Source organism: Rutidosis leptorrhynchoides, chromosome 2, assembly GCF_046630445.1.
Source record: "Rutidosis leptorrhynchoides isolate AG116_Rl617_1_P2 chromosome 2, CSIRO_AGI_Rlap_v1, whole genome shotgun sequence".
NCBI classification, from domain to species: Eukaryota; Viridiplantae; Streptophyta; class Magnoliopsida; order Asterales; family Asteraceae; genus Rutidosis; species Rutidosis leptorrhynchoides.
Window position 1 is genome coordinate 616,871,012 of NC_092334.1, and position 20,190 is coordinate 616,891,201.

Sequence of the window (20,190 nt, forward strand, 5' to 3'; positions counted from 1 at the left end):
GACTTATGATATATATATTTATTATATCATTTATTAATTAATTATGATTTAATTAAACATTTAATTAAACTTATGATTAATGAAACTTTTATTATTAATGAAAATACTTATGGTAAGTATTAAACTTATATTATGAGATTATTATAATAAGACTTATAATAAGGATTAATTAATTATTTAATTATTATAAGGCTTAGTTATTATTTAATTATAATTTAATTATTAAATACTTATGATTTAATAATTATAATTAGAAACTTATGATATGATTAATAATTCATTATTAATTAATAATACTTATGATATGATTAAAATTTATTATTAATTAATAATACTTATATTATGACTAATATTTAATTAATTAATTAAATACTTATGTTATATTAATTATATCATTTAAACTTATGTTAACTTTAATAATTCAATTTAATTTAATTAAACTTATGTTATGACATAATTATACATATATAACTTTAATTAACATTATAACTTATATTATTAACATAACTTATACTTTTAAAACTAACGTTGACTATGTTTGACCAAGATTGACTTTTAAGTTGACTTTCGGTTGACTTTGACTTTCAGTTGACTTTTGTTGACTTTCTAATTAAGGAAACTTTCCTAACTTATAAACTTTCCAAAAATAGCAACTTTCTAAATATAGAAACTTTCTAAATTTGGAAACTTTCCAAAATAGAAACTTTCCTAAAATAGAAACTTTCCTAAAATAGAAACTTTCCAAAAATGGAAACCTGCTAAAAATAGAAACTTTCTAAAAATAGAAAGTGTGTGTCTGTACGCTGTTCCGATCAAACCAATGCATGTTGAGTATTGTTCTATGTCTACTTGCAACATGTACAATAGCTATCATACTAAGACTTGACCTAAGTTAGTTATTTATATCGACCTGCTTTATTTATAGGTCGGCGTTGTGATCATTCCTGATCACTTTACTTTGTTTGTTGTTCACATTTTTGTCTGGTTACTTCATTTGCTTTAAGGTGAGTTATAGTCCCGTTTTTACATACTTTTCAAAGTATATTTTTGGGATGTGATTACATGCATTTTATTTTACGTTTAGACACAAGTGACAATTAAATTTAAATTATTCGTTATGAGTTGAACAAAAATATTCCCTAGTCTGATAACTGTAATCACTGGTTTCTACTGGTGAACGCGAATCCTACAGATAGATCTATCGGGTTTGACAACCCCATTTCGAGCTAGTCGCGCTAGCAATTTATAATCGGAATGTTTAGTACTTCGTATTTTGTTGTAGATACACTTGTTCAGTGTATATTATTATTATGTTTGGCAAGGGTAAATAAAGGGTTAAGTGGTTACCAGGTGGCTCATTGATAATGGAATAATGTTTTATGTTTTCTAACATTTTAAATCTTGTGGTCTAAAGCTTATACGTTTATTTAAACCTATAATTCACTCAATATTTTTGTTGACAGTTTACTCGCATGTTTTCACAGGTACTTGAGTTTGTTTGATGCTTCCACTGTGCTAGAAGAGTCTGCATGCATTTGGGCAGATTTTTATTAAACAATTTTTGAAACTTTGAACTTGCATTCTATTTTTGGAATAATTTAAACTTGTGAGTTTTGTTGACAATATTTTATGTCAACTTTGGTATTTAATATGTTGGGTTACTTAAACTACATATTTTTGGTATATTTCCTTTTTGGAAAACTTTTGAAATAAAAGAATGCAATGTCGTTTATTATATTCATTTAAGTTCGATCAAGATGTGGGACCAAGTGACGGAGCCGTTAAGTGTTTTGACGGGGCCATCACATGTTGTGTGTGGATTTTGGGTCAAAAACATGTCTGGAAACGAGATTGAGCGATTTTGGTTCTAAAACCCGTCATTTCTGCTGCTGCTGCTCGATGAACACAACCGTACGGTTGCAGCTTGCAACCGCATGGGTACATTGTGCAACCGTACGGGTGTATGTACAACCGTACGAATGTAGTGGTGTTGGTGCAACCGGGCAGAAAGTGTGCTAACGTACGGATGCGCTATGCAACCGTACGGATGGACTCACAACCGTACAGATGCATGTGCAATCGTATGGATGCAGATCAGTGATGCATTATTGCGTAATTTAGATGTTTCCTAGCCGTGATGCTGTCCGCATGACTTATGATGATCAGGATGTAAATTCTGAAAATGCATAAGTGTTAGGTGGACTTTTAGTGGCGCTTTTTATGACTGATTTACTGTACTATGCTGTTTTGTGTTAACGGACAAAAACTAACTTGATTTGCCTTATGTTCAGGTGATAAGGATAAGGAAGACGCTCAGTGATAGATTATATGAGCTAGTTGTTGGTATTCAGTGAGTGGGCATATCTCCGAATAGAGTATTAAGTAGCCGACACGCTACTTGTTCAGATCCTTACTCTTATGTTTATATCCAGTATGATTGCCATGTGTAGTTAGATCTTGCCATGCTAGTTAGGACGATTGCATGACTGATTATCTGTGATCTTATGTGCACACTATTAGTTGGACACCAACCGAGGCAGCAAGGTTGTGAACCCACCGAGGCGGCAAGGTAGGGTTGATGTGAGGTCGACCGTGGTAGCCTGGTTGGGTCATGATGTTACTGATTGTTCAGTATAGTATAGAAGGATGCATGTGTTGCGCCTGGGTGGTTATGCAGTTAAATCAGTAAAGCGGACTATCGGTAGACTGTAGCATGATCAGCTAAGTCATGGGCTCGTACAAGCCGCCGATCCTCATATTGTCAGTTGTTGTTATATGCTAGTTCAGGACGTTAGCATACCTGTGACCCTTGCATGTTCAGTTGCTTATGCTTGGTCTGTTAGATAGTATCCATTCACTTAGCAGTTGTGCTAATTCCCCCACATTTTCACCCCTTGCAGGTTTAGGTAATGCTGGTTAGGATGGGTGTTGCGGACGGGTTAGAAGACATGTTTAACTACGAGCTAAACTCTGATATTTTCTCTTTAGACTGTTTTATGTAACACCGTTGCTTTTGGAATGATAACTAAATTGATTTGTTAACTATGGTTTGTAAATATTAACTAAGGTTGTTTTGGTAATTATGTAAATACTTTCGCTGTGTTATAAAAAAATCAGGGTGTTACAACCCGTTACCCAAACCGACTCAACCTGACTCGTTAACTTTAATGTTGCATTTGGACAACCATTTTTCATCGATCAAAGTCAAACTTAGTCAACATTCGATTACTCCTCGGGTATCGATTTTTGCAACCTTGATTTTATCACCAAGTGTAGCAACAAATGGATCGAAACTACCACCACAATAAAGGTAACAAAACGCGGTATATTTAAGAATTTGCATATAGACCATGGTAGACAAGATACATTGTCGCACATGCTCTATATCGATTATTCAGATGCAAAAATAGTCTCAACATGGTCTATATCAAATACTCATACGCAACCATAGTCTCAATAGTGATACATCTTAACAACGTCAAGCACATAATAACACAATTATAAACTAATAATTTACCATAAACAAACTCCTATTGCTTTTTCAACAAAAGAGGGCCAACATTATCTCCAGTAGCTTTGTTATGTTTCACATGGCTACCATCACAGAGTGGGAATGTGCCAGACCTCCAACATCTACAGAATCACAGGTCAACGTCAAAATCAAATGGTCAAAATTGACATTATCATCTCCTACATTTACCAAAGCTAAATTGACATTATTAGTTTTATCGTCAAATTGATTGTTATTTAGTGTCACCAACAAACTACGATGCACAGAAAGCGTGTTGAACATACTCCTTACGAATTTACGAAGTATTTTTCAATTCACATTAAGGAAGTGTTTAGGTATGTTTGTTGTCTAGGCTAATGGTCTTATTATTACTACGAACTTAAATTATACCGATTTATAAGCTTCTAACCCTAATCTCTAAATCCTAAAATCTAGACCCTAAACTTTAAAACTAAACACTAACCCTAAATAAAACCATAATCAATTATCCTAAATAAATTTATCATAATATTCAGATTTTAAAATACACCATAAACAATTATATCATAAATACATCATAAACACTAAAAAAAAAGGCATAAACAATTTAAACAATTAATAGCATAAGTACATTATGATTTTCTTAAACTTAATTGAACATAAGTACCAATGTCAATATTATATAGTTATTTGAACAATTTAAAGGTTATAATATTTCTAATTAAATATTACGTAATGAAGTTCAGAAATACAGAATCACGATTTTTAAATCGTACATGATTTACATTACTTCAAACTCTGCCATTATACCAATTTTACAAAACACGTAGACGTATACATCAATTACATGTAATTAGGAAACTAAACTTTAAGCTCCCAACTAATCATTAAATGGATCAATCACCAAATACCATTGCCACGTTCAAATCAGAAGTTGTACATTACAATGTTGTCATGTGTAGGTTAAAAACTTTTAAGAATATCACTTAAACACTTTTGGCCTTCAGGTAAGCTGATATCGTCAATATATAGAGATCAAACAATAATGAGTGTCTCTCTTTTTTCATCTGAACTCAAATACATCGTCTGCACATGTAAGAAACTATTGGTAGGATTTAAAACCTCACATAACTACAAACACAAACCTAAGACTTACACATAAGTAACACAAAACTTTTATATTAGTTCATTTAAAGCAATAGATGATGACTAAAACTACTACAACTACAAATAGAGCTGCAAATACCAGGAAAAAAAAACTGCAAATATACCTGTTATAATTTACATCATCTTTGTTCACAACTATAGCTCTAATAAAGCACTTATCACATGGCAAAGGTGTTTTATCCGAACATTGACATTTAAACAAATCATCGTTGAATTGCATTCTAACAAATTTTGTTTGTTAAAACACATACATAATCATCTATACCAAATCATGTTTGGTTTACACACATATTAATAATGCACCAAAAACAGATACAAGTAAATAGTTACAGAAGCTAGTCACAATAACGAATCAATAACAATTACTAACCTGGATTTGTGTTTCCTTAAAGTCCTGTAGTATACTCCAAGACTTTTATGAACACCAGAGCATTGTATACACATTCAACTCCAACATTAATGCTATCCCATCTTAATCTCCTGTGAAATAATATCGTGCACATCATGAAAGTATATCATTTTTAACAAATTTCTTAATGTATAAAACTACTATATCCTTTTTACTGTGTTAATTTGTCACACAACCTAGGCGGCAACTAGGTGGTATGATTAAATATCTCGGATTCTCTAATTACTCGTAGTGACTATATACATATGAAATTGGTATAAAAAGAGACTAAAATGCACCAGAAAGAGATGCCCATGTTCCATCTAAGCCTACAATAATTTATGTGTGATTTTACCAGCGCTTACAAAGTTCAATTAATATTAATAATTATACGCTAAAACCAATGACACGAGCAAATCACAAGAATGAGAAACAAAAAGAGGATCATAAGTAACAAAATCAAAAGTTATACCAGATTATCAAAAGTGAACTACCGATTTGAGAAGATGGTTAACCATTTTCTTGCTTGACCCGGGTAACATAATGACTTGAAACAGAACTTCTGCCTTTATCTCAAAATCAACGAATCAATCAAACAGTAGACGCATAAATTTCAATCAGTTCACTTATTAATGGTTCGACTATTCAAGTTAGGTATATATATATACCAATTATGCAAAATTGTTCAAAACTGGATCGTGGGTTAATAGTCATCACAAATCTTCTTTATGCAAGGTGCTAAAATTATTTTGATGAATACAAACCTGTTTCGACCTCTTAGTCAACCTCTTAGTCAACCTACCCGACGACGCAGACACTTGTGGGTTGGTGTGGAACAACGGGCGGGGCAGGCAGGCTGGGAATGGGTTTCTAATCATAGGAGATTATACAGTTTTACGTAGCTGGTAAGATATATTGATAAAAATACATTTTGAATCAAACAATCAATCATTATCGAAAATCACTGTATAAATTAGAATAGCTTGGAAAAATAAGTTCAAACAGAACAATTAATAAAGTAATATCAATATATAAATGTCAAGCCAGATTCCGATTTTATATTGCATTCAGTTGATAACTTTTTTATACATACAATTACAATAATGAATAATGTAAATATATAAATTTGAAAGAATTGAGCAATTAGTCAAATAATTTGAAACATACCATATGTTCTGAATGTAACCGTCTGTGGGTTTTAAATGTATCTTCTGCATCAATGTACAATGTCTTCCCTTCAGCAAATACTTGATCTGATTGAAGTTGAAAATGATGAACTAAAACATGAGTGGATTAAGGATGCTATGTAAGAAAATACAATAAATCATTTCAAGATAATCAAACTCATTCATACTTAACTATTTACAGATAGAAATGTGACAAGGCTGTCTTTCCACTATGGATATATACATGAATATGCAACGACTTGAATTATACATCGATAGGGATCTTTTAAATTCTCCTCATCACTGTCGGTTTGTTCCAGCAGCCTGTAGGAGTAACATAAGTTTACAGTCAGAATAATCCATACAAACGCTAATAAAATCTTTACACAACGAAAATATATTTTATTATATACACGTAAAATTCCAAATATTCAATTAAACTACACAAAGATTTTACTAACCCTTATCTATATGATTCCACCGCCCACGGTAGCTCTTTGCGGTGGTGATGATAAGCCGAAAGGAATAGCAACTCCAACTATGCTCGCCATCTTTCTCTGTTATTTGAAATTACTGGCTCTGTGTTTGATTTAATGAACCCCCTAATTTTGTTATAAGGTCCCGTGTTTTTTTATTAGAAGGGTTTAGGTAGGGAGTGTTTGTAAAATTGATTTATTAGACCATAGATAACGCGGAGGCATCCGCCTCTATGCCGCCACAAACGCCGGAAATGGGCAGTTGTGGGCGTTTGTAAGGCGGCATTTGTCGCCGGATCACGGAGAAAGAAGAGGGGCGGCAGTCTGATGTGGGGTTTCTTCATTGGTTGATGGTGTTGGGTGATTAAATCAATTGTTTGAGATGTATATATATTAATTTCATGGAGTAATTGATGGATGGAAATTTGCCCAGAAAAAAAATGGAGTTTACAAGTCTCTGCAACTCAACGAAGAAGAAGATATAATATTATAAAAATTACAATTTATCCCCCTGAAGTATATGCTAGTTTACAATTAAAATATACAGGTTATTGTAATTGTAGTTTACTCCCTCAAAGTATATGCTAGTTTATATTTATATTTATAAATTAAATAAATACTTTTAATGTAACATTTTTTTTAATTATTTATTTATGTACCTTTTTTTTAATTTACGTAGTATTTTATCTTATGTAATAAATAAAAACCAAACAAAATAATTAAAAATTAAATGCCACGTCACTGTCATCCTTTGACAAAAGCCCCCCATAACAACTCCCCCCTTCCTTGGCATGGTCCAGTCACTGACTTGCCCCAAAAAGTGCACGTCTTTCATTCCACGTAGGCGTCACCATTATCCGTGGTCTTAGCTAATTGTTTTAGTAGATGATTAAGGAGCGTTGGATAAAAGGGTATTATAATGTAATTTTCTAATCTAATGCGGTTGCAAAACTTCGGGAATCTGGAGCAATATTGTTGCATCAATAAAATCCATTTTCGACTCTGGAGTTATACCCGAGGATACACTTCAAATCAAAGTTTGGGATGACCACAATACTAAATTCTGGAAAGATAAATGGCTGAGAAACTTCACTTTAGAAAGCAAATACAATCGGCTCTTTCGTCCTGACAGTAACCCCGATTGTTTGGTGAGTGATAGAATCAGCAATCTAAATGGGCAGAATTGGGCCTGGACAAGAATTCCTCCTGATTCTCTTAATCTCACTTCATTGATACTCGATTTAGGATCTGTTTCTCTCAGTAACTCGAACGATGAATGGACTTGGAAAATTGGAAAAGATGGTCTTTACCATGTATCTGATGTTCGCAAGGTTTTAGACGATTTTCACCTCCCCTCTTCGAGCTATCATATGCGTTGGAACAAATACATTCCATTGAAGATAAACATTTTCATATGGCGTCTTATTATGGATCGTCTTCCGTCGAGAGTAAACTTTGCTTTCAAAGGCTTTGACATACACTCCATTCTTTGTCCTTCATGTAGTATTGGGGGAGATTCTAGAGATCACACGTTTATCACTTGCCATGTAGCTAGATCGGTTTGGAGACGAATCAGAATTTGGTTCGCAACTGTGTGGCCTGACTCATTCATTACCGTAGAAGAGTTCTTCGAATGGATGGAATCTTCTAATGATTCTTGGTCAAGGAAAGTTCGTATTTATTGTAGTATAGCCGCTACTCTTTGGTGGTTATGGAGATTTAGAAACGACACTCTTCACGAAAACGACGCTGTAAAGGAAAGAGATCTATTTGACAACATAAGACTGTCGTCTTTCGCTTGGCTAAAGGCAAGGTCAAAACTTGCCCCCACGTGGAACACATGGCTTTGTAATCCATTGTAATTTTTTCTTTTTGTCGCTTAGTAGTTTTTTTTTTTTTTTCCTTTGTTGTCTCGCTCCTTTGCTTTGTACTTCGTTTTTGGCTTTAGCTCCTCGCTAGCCTTTTTATTATATTGTTGCCGTTTCAAAAAATTAAGGGGTTTTGAAAACATTCATTAGCTAATAAAAACTCTCTTAATCTTAAGGTACAGTAGAGTGATAGAGTGATTTTCGTTATTTTTGAAAAATAAAAAAGTCATTACAACATCATCCGTTTCGAACGTATTATTTTACCAATCCCATCTACACAATACCTCATTTTGGCGGCCATTTTCGGACTCAAATTCTCAAAAGAAGAAAAAAACAACAACAGCCTCAACTCAACTCAACACACCACACCACCACATCAGACTACTCTATCCGATCGAGTCTTGACTGCACAGACTACGTACGATCTGTACCCATCATCGGTTTTGGCTATCCCCGACGACTCGAGGTATTGTTGTAATTACTCTTCTGTCTTCTTAAGTGGTTGGAGTAATTTGTTAATTATTACCTCTGATTCACCTTCATTTAAGGACTTAGGGTTTGTAAAACGTTGAAATTTTGGGGATACGGTGAGAATATTATATAATGTTATTGAATTTAGGTTAGTTAGTTAGTTAGGGTCCGATTGAATTGCTGATATGTTTATTATGTAAAGTCTGGATATGACCTAAAATAAATTAGTTATAATCCGTTTTTTATTAGATTCATGCAACCTTGGTTCAATTTATAGCTTAGATTTGGTTCTAATTATTATATTATGTTGTTTGAATTCAGTAAATTATTATTGCTGTGGGCAACTTAAATACAATATCTGATCTGATGCCTAAACGGAAGGCGGCGAAGAAGACGACTAGTAAGCGGACTGCCACATCTCATGTGAATGATGATGGCACTGAAGAAAATGCATATACTGAACAAGCAGGTATCTATCTGAAGTGGTTTGCCCTGTCTATATATTTGCAATTTCCAGTACCAGAGTAGTTTCGGGTTATGTAAGTACAACACCACATGTTCATATATGACTGGTTATGATTTAGTGCCTTGATTACTTTATTGTTAGGGGAAAAAGTTATGGTTTCTTATGGAATTAATAAAATAATACTGTACTAGTTTAAAGACCCGTAAGTTCACGGGGTTGTTAAAAGAAAACATAAAAGGAAGATTAATAATAAAAATAATGATTTATAAAAACATATGTTACTGTTAAAACTTCATAATTAACATGACAACATAATATAAATTCAGTTTGTTAAAATTAACTTTGGTTCTTTTACTTCTAAGAATTACTACGATACTTGAGAAATACTAAAAGGGAAACAAAATTGAACTGCCTAAAGAACAGCTTGTTAACTTACATAACATTGCATTAATGCTTTCATTATTGAGGTTTGCATTTCTCTATAAGGATGACCCAACCGTTTCAATTGGGTTTATCGAGAGCTCTGGCCGCTGCATCGGCTTCTTTGTCTTTTTTTTGAAAGGCAAGTTGTCCGCATCGAATACTTGCATTTGCCACACACGCACGCGCTTTTGGGAGGAAACCCGAATCGCACTGCAGGAACAACAACAACAACAACAAAACCCAATACCACATAAGTGGTGTATGGGGGATGTGGGATGTAGACAATCCTTTCCCTATCCGAGAATAAAGATAAGTGATTTCTCCACCCAGAGTGAAAACACTCTCAAAAGTAGAGAAACTCATCCCTCTCTCTATTCGACAGATAGAGAGATTGCTTCCGAGTGGACCTTCGGCCAATAAGTAGGAAAAAGTTTATAAAAAAATAAAATAAAAATAAAGATAAATTGGGACGCCATGAAAATGGTAAAATCAAATTTCCATGGGTTTTAAATCATGCCTGAAAATTTAATTTAGGCTCTAAGAGTCAGTCAAGTCGTCAATAATCGCATTGCAGGAACCCGATCCTTAAACCATCCCAAGGGGCAGGCGGACCAGATTTAAATCCTTGAATGGATCCGGGAGATAACCCCTCTGGGGTCAATCCGGAGCTCCATTTTTCAGGTAAACTGATTAACAGGATGGGTAGAGTGAGGCTCGAACCCATGACCTAGACCCAAGCCCCAACCACACAAGGTGTGGGGATACCACTGAGGCAAGCCTGCAATGGTTCTTTGTCTCTTTTTATGTTAAAAAATCGAATCCATGAGATTCCCTTGACCTATTCATACATAAATATGTAGTGTTTAATATTTGAAATCACGAAGTTTAAGTGCGTATAATGTTTTAGAACACACAATTTGTAGATAGAGATTCAAGACTAATATAATTTGTCAGGATTTCAGAAATATATAGAGTTTGTGCGAATAGTATAATTAAATTTTCAACATTCTAATTCCAAATATACTGAACATGCCATAATCAAAATATCATGTGCAATTCTAATGAACCAAAAAGTATTGCAAACAACTTTTGTATTATATATAGGGAAAGTGGGGTCATGACTCATGTTCACCTTCAGAAATGTAGGGTTGATTTTAAATGCAAATTTGAATGCATATCTATGTCGTCAAGTGCATTGGCAATAACAATTGCAGCTACTAAAGATAACTGTAGCCGGTCCAAAAAGATTTTCTAGTATGATGGTCATACTTTGACAAAAATCGTAAGTTAGAATCATGTATACATACCTTAAGGCCGGTATTAAAAAGCAAGAAAACAACTCTGAATTCATCTATTAGCTTTTGTAGCTAAAATCTCTACAAACTGTAAATTTTGAAATTCGAAAAGCATACCAGGTATAAAAAGATTTTTGTGTGGATGCTACTAAATACACAATCTCTTCATATCTATGCATAGGGGATGCAATTGCAGTTTAAATGGTTTTAGATAGCAACACGATCTAATATAAACAGACAGACTATTTCATATCTATGTATTATGACTCTACAAAATTTAAAACTAAATTACTTCAAGCATCCATTAAAGTTACAATAATGTTAATAATAACAGACAATGAGTTTGTTGTAATTCATGCCAGTGTTAGTCTCTCATCATTTTTTTTTTTAGGTAAAGGGTATACACCCGGTAAATTATATATATCAAAAATATTACATGAGAAACGGTTGATGCAAACAAAGCACACAACCAGCAAGCCAAAAACTAGCCAATCAAACAAGGAAGACAAAAGCAAAAACTATATTTTCCACTTCATCTTCACCTCCAACACATGTTGTGAATTTTTGAACCTCAAAGACATTAACTTCAGTCTCACTGTGTTGTAAATGTCTTTATAAACTTGCTCTGCTTTGCGATTTGTTCGGTTGAACAAACACCGATTTCGTTCTTGCCATATGTAGTAGATGGTAGCGGCAAATAATAGTTTAGAGACTACGACTCTAGCCACCCGCGTATGAGAAATCGGACTGATCTTATGTATAACCTCTTTCCAGTTATCCCCTAGAGATCGTAAGGGCATCAAACCTTGAACCTGATTCCACACTTGCTTAGAATACGTACATTCAAAGAATAAATGATTGTGGGAGTCTTGTTGGTTACCACACAACGAGCATGACAAATTAACATTCTGATTAGCGCATATATCCCATACTCTAATCTTATCTTGAGTTTTCAGCTTTTCACCCACCATTAACCAAACAATAAAAGCATGACGCGGTATGCATTGTGAGAACCACACTACCGAATGCCATATTACTTTTGTTGCACGTGGTCTGAATGTTTCCCATGCTTCCTTAGTCGAGAAATCAACCAAATTTCCATCAGATTGTCGCCAACACATAACATCAGACTTTGATAAATCAGGAGGCCTAACATTCATGAGCATTGGAAATTTATCGATCCATGGATCCGGCCATTGCCATCCAGCATTAAAGATCAAATCTGCCACCTTTGTGTCGTCCGAATAGCCAGCGCTAGTAACGTATCTATGAGTAATATGCTCACTAAGTGGCCCATAATCAGTCCATGTATCATGCCACGCTGAAGTTACATTTCCATCACCAACTTTATGGATGATAAACGGCCTTACTATACTTCTCATTTGCAGCATCTTACGCCACCCATAACTTGCTGAACTAGAAGCGTCTACCTTCCAAAAATTATGTTTATTAAGTCTATAAGTATGGATCCATTTTACCCACATAGATTGTTTATGATTTAATAAACACCATATATGATAAGACATTAAAGCCAAGTTCCATGCTTTTAGACTTTTGATTCCAAGACCACCCTCTTCTTTAGGAAGACAAACATTCTTCCAACTAACCTTAGCCTTTCCTCTCTTCAAATCTCCTTTGCACCAAAGAAATCCACGTACTGATTTCTCAATATCATGGATAATAGCATCAGGAAGTACAAAAACAGATGACCAGTAAACCTGCATAGGGGATAGAACCGAGTTTATCAGCTGAAGTCTACCCGCATATGACAAAAACTTGTTTTTCCAATCTTGAATTTTAATTTTAATCCGGTCAACCAAGCTTTTACAATCTTTGTAGTAGAGACGGGACGAGATCAAAGGCACACCCAAGTAACGTACCGGTAACACTCCTTCCTCAAACGACATTAAGGATAGAATCACATTCTTTAAGCTTATAGAGACATTGGAGAAAAAAGCCGTACTTTTTGGAAGGCTAGGCGTCAAGCCCGAGCATGCTTTAAATTCGGCCAAAGCATCAGATAAAGGCTTAACAGATCCAACACTCGCATGGGCAAAAAGAAAGAGATCATCTGCAAAGCAAATGTTCACAATTTCTTGCGCCTCACATTTGGGATGGTATTTAAAATCATCAGAATGTAGAACATTTCTTTTGATCATTAATGTTAAACATTCCATGACCAAGGTGAATAAGTATGGGGACAGAGGATCCCCTTGCCTCAAGCCTCTTTTTCCCTTAAAATAGCCATGGAGCTCCCCATTTATATTAATAGAGAAAGAGGTTGTGGAAACACATTTCATTATCCATTTAATCATGGTACGATGGAAACCAAAGTATAATAAAATGTTTTCCAAAAACTTCCAATCAACGGTGTCATACGCCTTTTGAATGTCAACTTTAAAAGCGCATCGAGGGGTACCTCTATCCAAGTGGTAGTTCTTCATAATCTCTTGAGTAACCAAGATGTTATCTGAAATACGTCTCCCGGGAATGAAGGCTGACTGGTTATCACTGACAATACTATCCAGACTTCCTTTAATTCTAGCTGTAATTATTTTGCTAATACATTTGTATATGACATTGCAGCAGGATATGGGCCGATAGTCGTTAACTTTGCAAGGTGTTTCAACCTTCGGAATTAGAGCAAGGATGGTATGGTTGATCTCAGTCAACAACTGACTGTTATTGAAAAAATCAATCACAGCCTTACATACATCCGGACCAACAATCTCCCACGCTTTCTTAAAGAAAACCGAAGTGTACCCATCCGGTCCCGGAGCTTTGTCTTCCCCAATTTCGAAAATAGCAGCTTTGACTTCATTATCAGTAACCGGACATATCATGTCTAAAGCTTGGATCGGAGATAATTTCTTCAAAAATAGATTATTGGGGTCGGAAATCCTCTCACATGGATGTGAAGATCCTAAGAATTCCATATAATGGTTAACAAAGATATCTGAGACCATTGGCCCTTCAATAACCGAACCCTGAGAATCCATAATGGCATTAATTCTACTTTTATTCGCCTTGCCTTTAATGATTTTATGGAAGTACTTCGTGTTACAATCTCCCGCTTTTAACCATTCCACCTTAGATTTCTGCTTTAAGAATCGCTCTTCGTCCCATATGGCATCGTTAAATTCTTTGAGCTTAACAGCCTCTGCTTCGCGAAGATATTCCGAAGTAGGATTTTTATCAAGGTCCAACTGAAGTTGGTCTAGCTCAGATCTCAATTTACAAACATTAGCATGAAGGTTGCCTTTGTTCCACATGATTTTACGAATAGGCTTTTTTAAATCTCTGAGTCGCTTCACCACCCTATACATAGTGTGCCCTTCAATTTGTTTTTTCCAGCCATCCGAAACACAGTCAATAAACCCCTCCTTATCCGCAATGTAGTTGCTGAAACGAAACATTTGTGGCTTTGCAGGCGCTGAATGCGGAATTTTGAGCACCGATGGGCTATGGTCTGATATTCTGTACGGTTGAAAGATTGCATATGCATTAATATATTTAGAAAGAAAAACATCATTAACCAATACCCGGTCAATTTTCCTCAGAATACCATCATTCGTCTTTGGTTTTTGATTCCATGTGAATTGTAATCCCATGCTATTTATGTCAACCATTTGACTGTTATCAAGGCATTCTTTAAAGTCACGCATTGCTACGGTCATATTAGACCCACCTGTAGTTGACTCATCCAAATTCAAAGCAACATTAAAGTCCCCAAGGATCACCCATGGATTACCGCCCACAAAGCCATGATGCATTTCAATATCATTCCACAAAAATCTTCTTTGTATGTAGCTGTTAGAAGCATATACAAAAGACGTAAAGAACTGGCTACCATCGCTATTAACACGAATCTGACAATGTATCACCTGGTTTGTGATTGCTAACACCATCACGTGAACAAGCAACGGGTTCCACCCCAATATAATACGGGTACCTGACACACATAAACTACTATTGGACGTCCAGTCCCAAGCAGGAAACACATTATTACATATAGAGCTCAAATTAGATAACGAAACATGAGACTCTAACACCGCACAAACACATAAATTGTTACTAGTAATAACCTCACGAACCTCTTTTTGTTTAGGGATGACGTTCAAACCCCTAATGTTCCATGAAGCTATACTAATCATGGGAACCGTTTTTAACGGGAGTGCTTGCCCCCTCAGTCATGTTAATCGAGTCGACCTCAATATCACTATCCTCGTCAATAAGCTGACCATTATGAGTTTTCAACCCATCACCATCATCTTCATCATTTAAATCATTCAAGGCAGTAAATGGGTTCTCATCAGTTGTTGTGTTCTTTAATCCACTTGTTCCTGCCACTTTATTAGCCACACCTTCACCATTGGTATTATTCATTTTACGTCGGTATACAAACTTTGCTTTTGGTTTGACAACCAAAAAACCATCTCCTGTTTTCTGCTTTCCACCCACAGTGCTCTTGGATTGTTTAGTCACCTTCTGATATCCTCCATCGACAGTCTTATTCGCTTCAGGGACCGGGATACTTTTTGGACATTGTGCATCACGATGACCAAAAATTTTACAGTTATCACACCGCGGTGGTTTCCATTCGTATTCCACTTTCACTATGCTAATAGTTTTGGTGTCTCCCTTAGGATTAGGGATCGCTATCTTTAAGCTTTCTTTTGGATCAGACTCAGCTGTAACTTCAAGCATGGCACGTGCATAATTAGGTCTACCCCAAGCATCCTGACACATAGAACTTGTATACGAATCTAACATTATTGGAATACCGACCTTAGAAGCAATAGAACTTAATCCATCTTCCGTAAATCCTGCGAGAGGTATGTCATGTAGCTTCACCCACACTGGAACACGCTTAAGATCCTCTTTCATTAGAGTAATTTCAGGCGACCATTTATTTAGAATTATTGGAATTGTTCGAATAATCCATGGTCCGTTTTCAAGAACTCCATTCATACCCGTTTCCGTTGTGAATTTAAAGAAGAAGAATCCTTTCGCATTCATCATAACCTTTTCGATCCCATACTTCTTCCAAACGTTCATTACATAATTATGGACCACCGGGTATGCCACTCGTTTTCCCAGAAAATAGCCATAGATAGTATGACGATATCTTTCTTGCGTTTCCAAAACAGACGACAGTGGAATTTCCACGTCTATATCGTCCTCTAGAGACTTCTGTGTTTCCATAAACCTGAAATTTACTTTCTTTTGAGGCTGCAACGTGTTTAAGGCATTCAGGTATGGAGACACATTATGTGTGGCCTCTTTCCCATCATCCTTAGGGCTAGTTATTGTGTTTTCATTCAGTTTAATTTGGCCAACCAAGCTAGACCTACAATCATTATTTTTCGCAAGGGATGGAACCAATTCTGGAAACTCATAGTCCTCCAATGGTGGTGTAATATTAGTGTTTGGAATTGGAACTTCACTAACACTAACCTGGTCTACATCTCTATCATCATGTTCATCCAGCGTAACCGGTAAGCCAGTTAGAGGATCAAGCTTTTGGCGTTGCCCAGACTTCAATTCTTTGTTTACTGATCTGTTCGAATCATCACTATCGCTAATCTCTTCATCTCCTCCAATAGCCCTGCTGCGTAAAACTCTAGTTGCAGTTTGGGTCTGTTTTTTCTTTTTTCCTCCGGAATTTTTGCCCATGATACTTCACGAGTGCAATTCAGAAGCCAAATAGATGGATAAAGCAATTGAAACGGTGAAAAATTGACGGAAAATTGCTAATTTATGGCCGGAGTAACCATAAACCCTAGTCGCATTTAGTCGTCATAAAAGTTGAGGATTAAAGGGATTTGAAGGGTTTCTTATTCTAAGTCTCTCATCATTCAGATTGCTAATCTGTTATATAGCTTAAATATAGAAAATAACAGTTAGTTACTCTAGATATAACCATATCTTGAAATATTTGAAAGATTACACACCAGATATGATGAAAAATCCAATATTTATAATAAATGGAAATTCCAAAGTGTAATGTATGAACAATATATATAGGGAATTTGAATGAAGATGAGGTTACAAAGAATTAGAGTATGAACAATGAAAGTATTGTATGAAGCGGCGAACAGGATGTCTAATAACCCACGCATCATGCAGTCAAGTTGAAAATCGGATTAATATTTACGTCTTGGTAATCTGATTAATAATTAGGGGATGCTTATTGTTGGCCTGATGCAGTAAATTGGTTAAATAATTATCTGTGTTTAAAATCAGATTAACAATGGTCCCAATGCAGGTATATAAATCTGATTTAGTCTACATAATAATAGTTATCTAATTGTAAATTTAAATAATTTCTAATATTAACCATACCATGACATCACCGAATAGTCTCACAAAATGACACGTCACCAGTAGACTTTCTCATAATGCGCCACGCCATCAATAGTGATGTCATCATCTAAAGTCATTTCATAGTATTCTTACGTCGTCATGCTGTTATTCAGTTAAGCGACAGACTGGTGCGATCAGGATGATGCGGGATGTAGAAGTTGAAAGATTAGTGACTGCTATGCGCTTGCTAAAATCCAACACAACAAAAGAACAACAACAGACTCCTTTACTTCAATTCTTTGGTGAGCATCTTCAAAACCTACAAGTATCACAAACTGAAAAATATGGACCAATTGAAGTTAAATGGAAAGCTAAGGATGATGGAGAGAACATGATGTCATCGTTGCTGCAACAAATGTCAATGGGTTTTCCTGACCACCGCTCTACTGCAATGCCATCTTTTGGTGGCTTTGAGTATTCAGGTAACATCCGTATACTAATATTCCTAAGTGGTTTGATATTATATATTATGTGTAGTGTGTGTAATAGTTTACTTATCTTTAAGTATTTTATGGTGGCAGGGAAAACAAGCTTTATTGGTGCTGATAATTTTCAGATGGAGGATTTTGTATGTTCTCAAATATTATTTTAATAATAATAATGTTATCAGCTGCAATTCATCTCATTTTGTAACTTTCAGTATATTGAGTATTTTTCTTGTTTATTACATACTTCAGGTTCAGGTTCTGCAGGAGGAGCCATCTGACACTCACATTCCTCGGGGCATTGAAGGTTCTATGCAAACTCCAGGGGTATGCTATGCTGCTCCAGTTTTTTTGTGTATGTTTAACACCAAGGTCGAGAATTTTTAGGAAGTACTCGGATGTTGACCAAGTTTGACTTTGACCCATTTTGACCGAGTTTGACCGAGTTTGACTGAGAACTCGCTGAGTAATTTCGAGTTCTGCAACACTGTTTAACACTAGACATTGTGTCAAATTCTTTTGGTTTTCAACTCTATTATTATGGTGGCTTGTTGTGTTTTGATTAAAAAAGTTTGCATAAAGAAAAAGGGGTCTGGCTCGATATTCTATTCTGGTGTTTAATAATACTAGGAGTTATTATTATAATGATGATTGCAGATCACTAGCCAGAGGTTGTCGTCTGTTGGTATGACACCTAAAACTTTAAGGGTTCCAAAACAAGGTGAAATGCTTTTGTCGGTTCATGGTTCGCCCCTTGGTGTTTACAAGGAAAACAACATGGATGCAATACACGGTAACATATAATCTCAAAACTGTATGTATATTTAACTCTGCTGTATTGTTTCATGTTCCCGCATGATTCTAGTGAAGCAAACTTATCACAGTTAGTTAATATTGACAGACTATCAGTGAGTGATCTGTTACTTAGCTTATTAGTTTCCTTTAATGATTTAATTTTAATCTGCAGAGACCGAGGAAGAATGATTGAATTCGGCAGAACAGATGTTAAATTACTCGACTTCTCTTTTAAGCTGTACAGCAGCTTTGTATGTAGAAATTTTATTCCAAGGTCCTTTAGAGGTATTTTTTTTTTGAAAAGCAAGATAATTTTATTGATAAGGAAATGATACAACGAGGATTACAACATGAGAAACACTAATTTGAGCGAAACTCGAGGACCTATACTAGATATAAAGTAAGAAACTAACAAGATGTAGAATACCCTGATTTCGGAGCAGTATTATCAAACCTAACATCAATCACCATTACCCTCATCATCTACTAATAAAAATCCTTTAGAGGTATTGCTATGATGGCATTCATTCATTGTATTAGAAAAAAATAATTGTTGCACATTGTTTTGTATCAAGCTACTATAGCTTGTTTTGCATTTAGTCTTGCAGTAAAAATTAAGGTTAATCGTTTGCCTGCAGCTTGTGAATTGGATATGCTACTATTAGTTTGCTCATTATTTTCCATTTCATACAGAAAGCAGCCCTAACAACATGGCAAGAATACTAAATATTTATATTGATAAATTTATTACATTACTGTCAATTCCTCTTTCATGTTACTCCATTCCTCTTTTTCTTCTTTTTGTTTTATTTTTCATTTGCTCTTACATACATATGTACATTAACAAGATACTACAACTTGGATCTCTTATTCATTTGTTATCTTATTTACATCTAAAGACTATTTTTCAACCACTAATTACTCCGTAATTGTTTAAAATAAGAAAAGAACTTCAGCAATGGTGGGGTAAAGACCCACAAAAAGGAAACTTACTAATTGTTTAAAATTAATAACTTACGGAGTAAAATCCACCATTTTTATTTTAATAAGTTTTTGTTCATTTTCATTTTTCAACTCAGCAGCTCAAGCGAAGACGAAAACTTATATCTTTGAGAGTGATCATAAAACTTACAGTATTTGATTATTTCCCATGTTTGGTCATAAACTCTATGTTAGTCCTTCTGATATTAGTAGTTGTATTGTGAATACCAAAATTCCATGTATTATTTTACCTTTCAATTTTTTATAATTTTACTTTAAACTTGGCAAGCATGTATTATTCTCGTGTAAGACCACAGATATTGCAGCGTTTGTTGCCCTGAATCCGCCCACAAACGCCCCACAAACGCCCGGAATGGGGCGTTTGTGGGCGTTTGTGTTGGGGCGTTTGTCAA

At 35.1% G+C, this 20,190-nt stretch overlaps 2 protein-coding genes and 1 long non-coding RNA gene across 5 annotated transcripts; 2 read left to right on the top strand and 1 right to left on the bottom strand.

Moving 5' to 3' along the window:
* Window positions 1-3,314: 3,314 nt before the first annotated feature.
* LOC139893528 (uncharacterized) lies at window positions 3,315-6,322 on the bottom strand. 2 transcript variants are annotated; one of them, XR_011774585.1, is made up of 4 exons: window positions 6,213-6,322; window positions 5,518-5,611; window positions 5,028-5,137; window positions 3,315-3,690 (listed from the first exon to the last, which is right to left on the bottom strand). It is a non-coding gene; the product is annotated as an uncharacterized lncRNA (long non-coding RNA). The 2 variants fall into 2 exon arrangements; XR_011774584.1 differs by lacking the exon at window positions 3,315-3,690 and adding an exon at window positions 4,344-4,557.
* An 805-nt stretch (window positions 6,323-7,127) lies between these two features.
* LOC139890033 (uncharacterized) lies at window positions 7,128-8,549 on the top strand. Its single transcript, XM_071872939.1, has 2 exons — window positions 7,128-7,140; window positions 7,696-8,549. The coding sequence occupies exons 1-2, from the start codon at window positions 7,128-7,130 to the stop codon at window positions 8,547-8,549; spliced, it is 867 nt and encodes a 288-aa protein (XP_071729040.1).
* A 296-nt stretch (window positions 8,550-8,845) lies between these two features.
* LOC139893529 (uncharacterized) lies at window positions 8,846-19,403 on the top strand. 2 transcript variants are annotated; one of them, XM_071876699.1, is made up of 8 exons: window positions 8,846-9,021; window positions 9,348-9,495; window positions 17,690-17,998; window positions 18,098-18,144; window positions 18,254-18,328; window positions 18,659-18,794; window positions 18,969-19,081; window positions 19,303-19,403. In XM_071876699.1, the coding sequence occupies exons 2-7, from the start codon at window positions 9,393-9,395 to the stop codon at window positions 18,983-18,985; spliced, it is 687 nt and encodes a 228-aa protein (XP_071732800.1). In that variant the 5' UTR covers window positions 8,846-9,021; window positions 9,348-9,392; the 3' UTR covers window positions 18,986-19,081; window positions 19,303-19,403. The 2 variants fall into 2 exon arrangements, with proteins under 2 accessions (XP_071732800.1, XP_071732801.1); XM_071876700.1 differs by having other exon boundaries at window positions 18,260-18,328.
* Window positions 19,404-20,190: the final 787 nt, after the last annotated feature.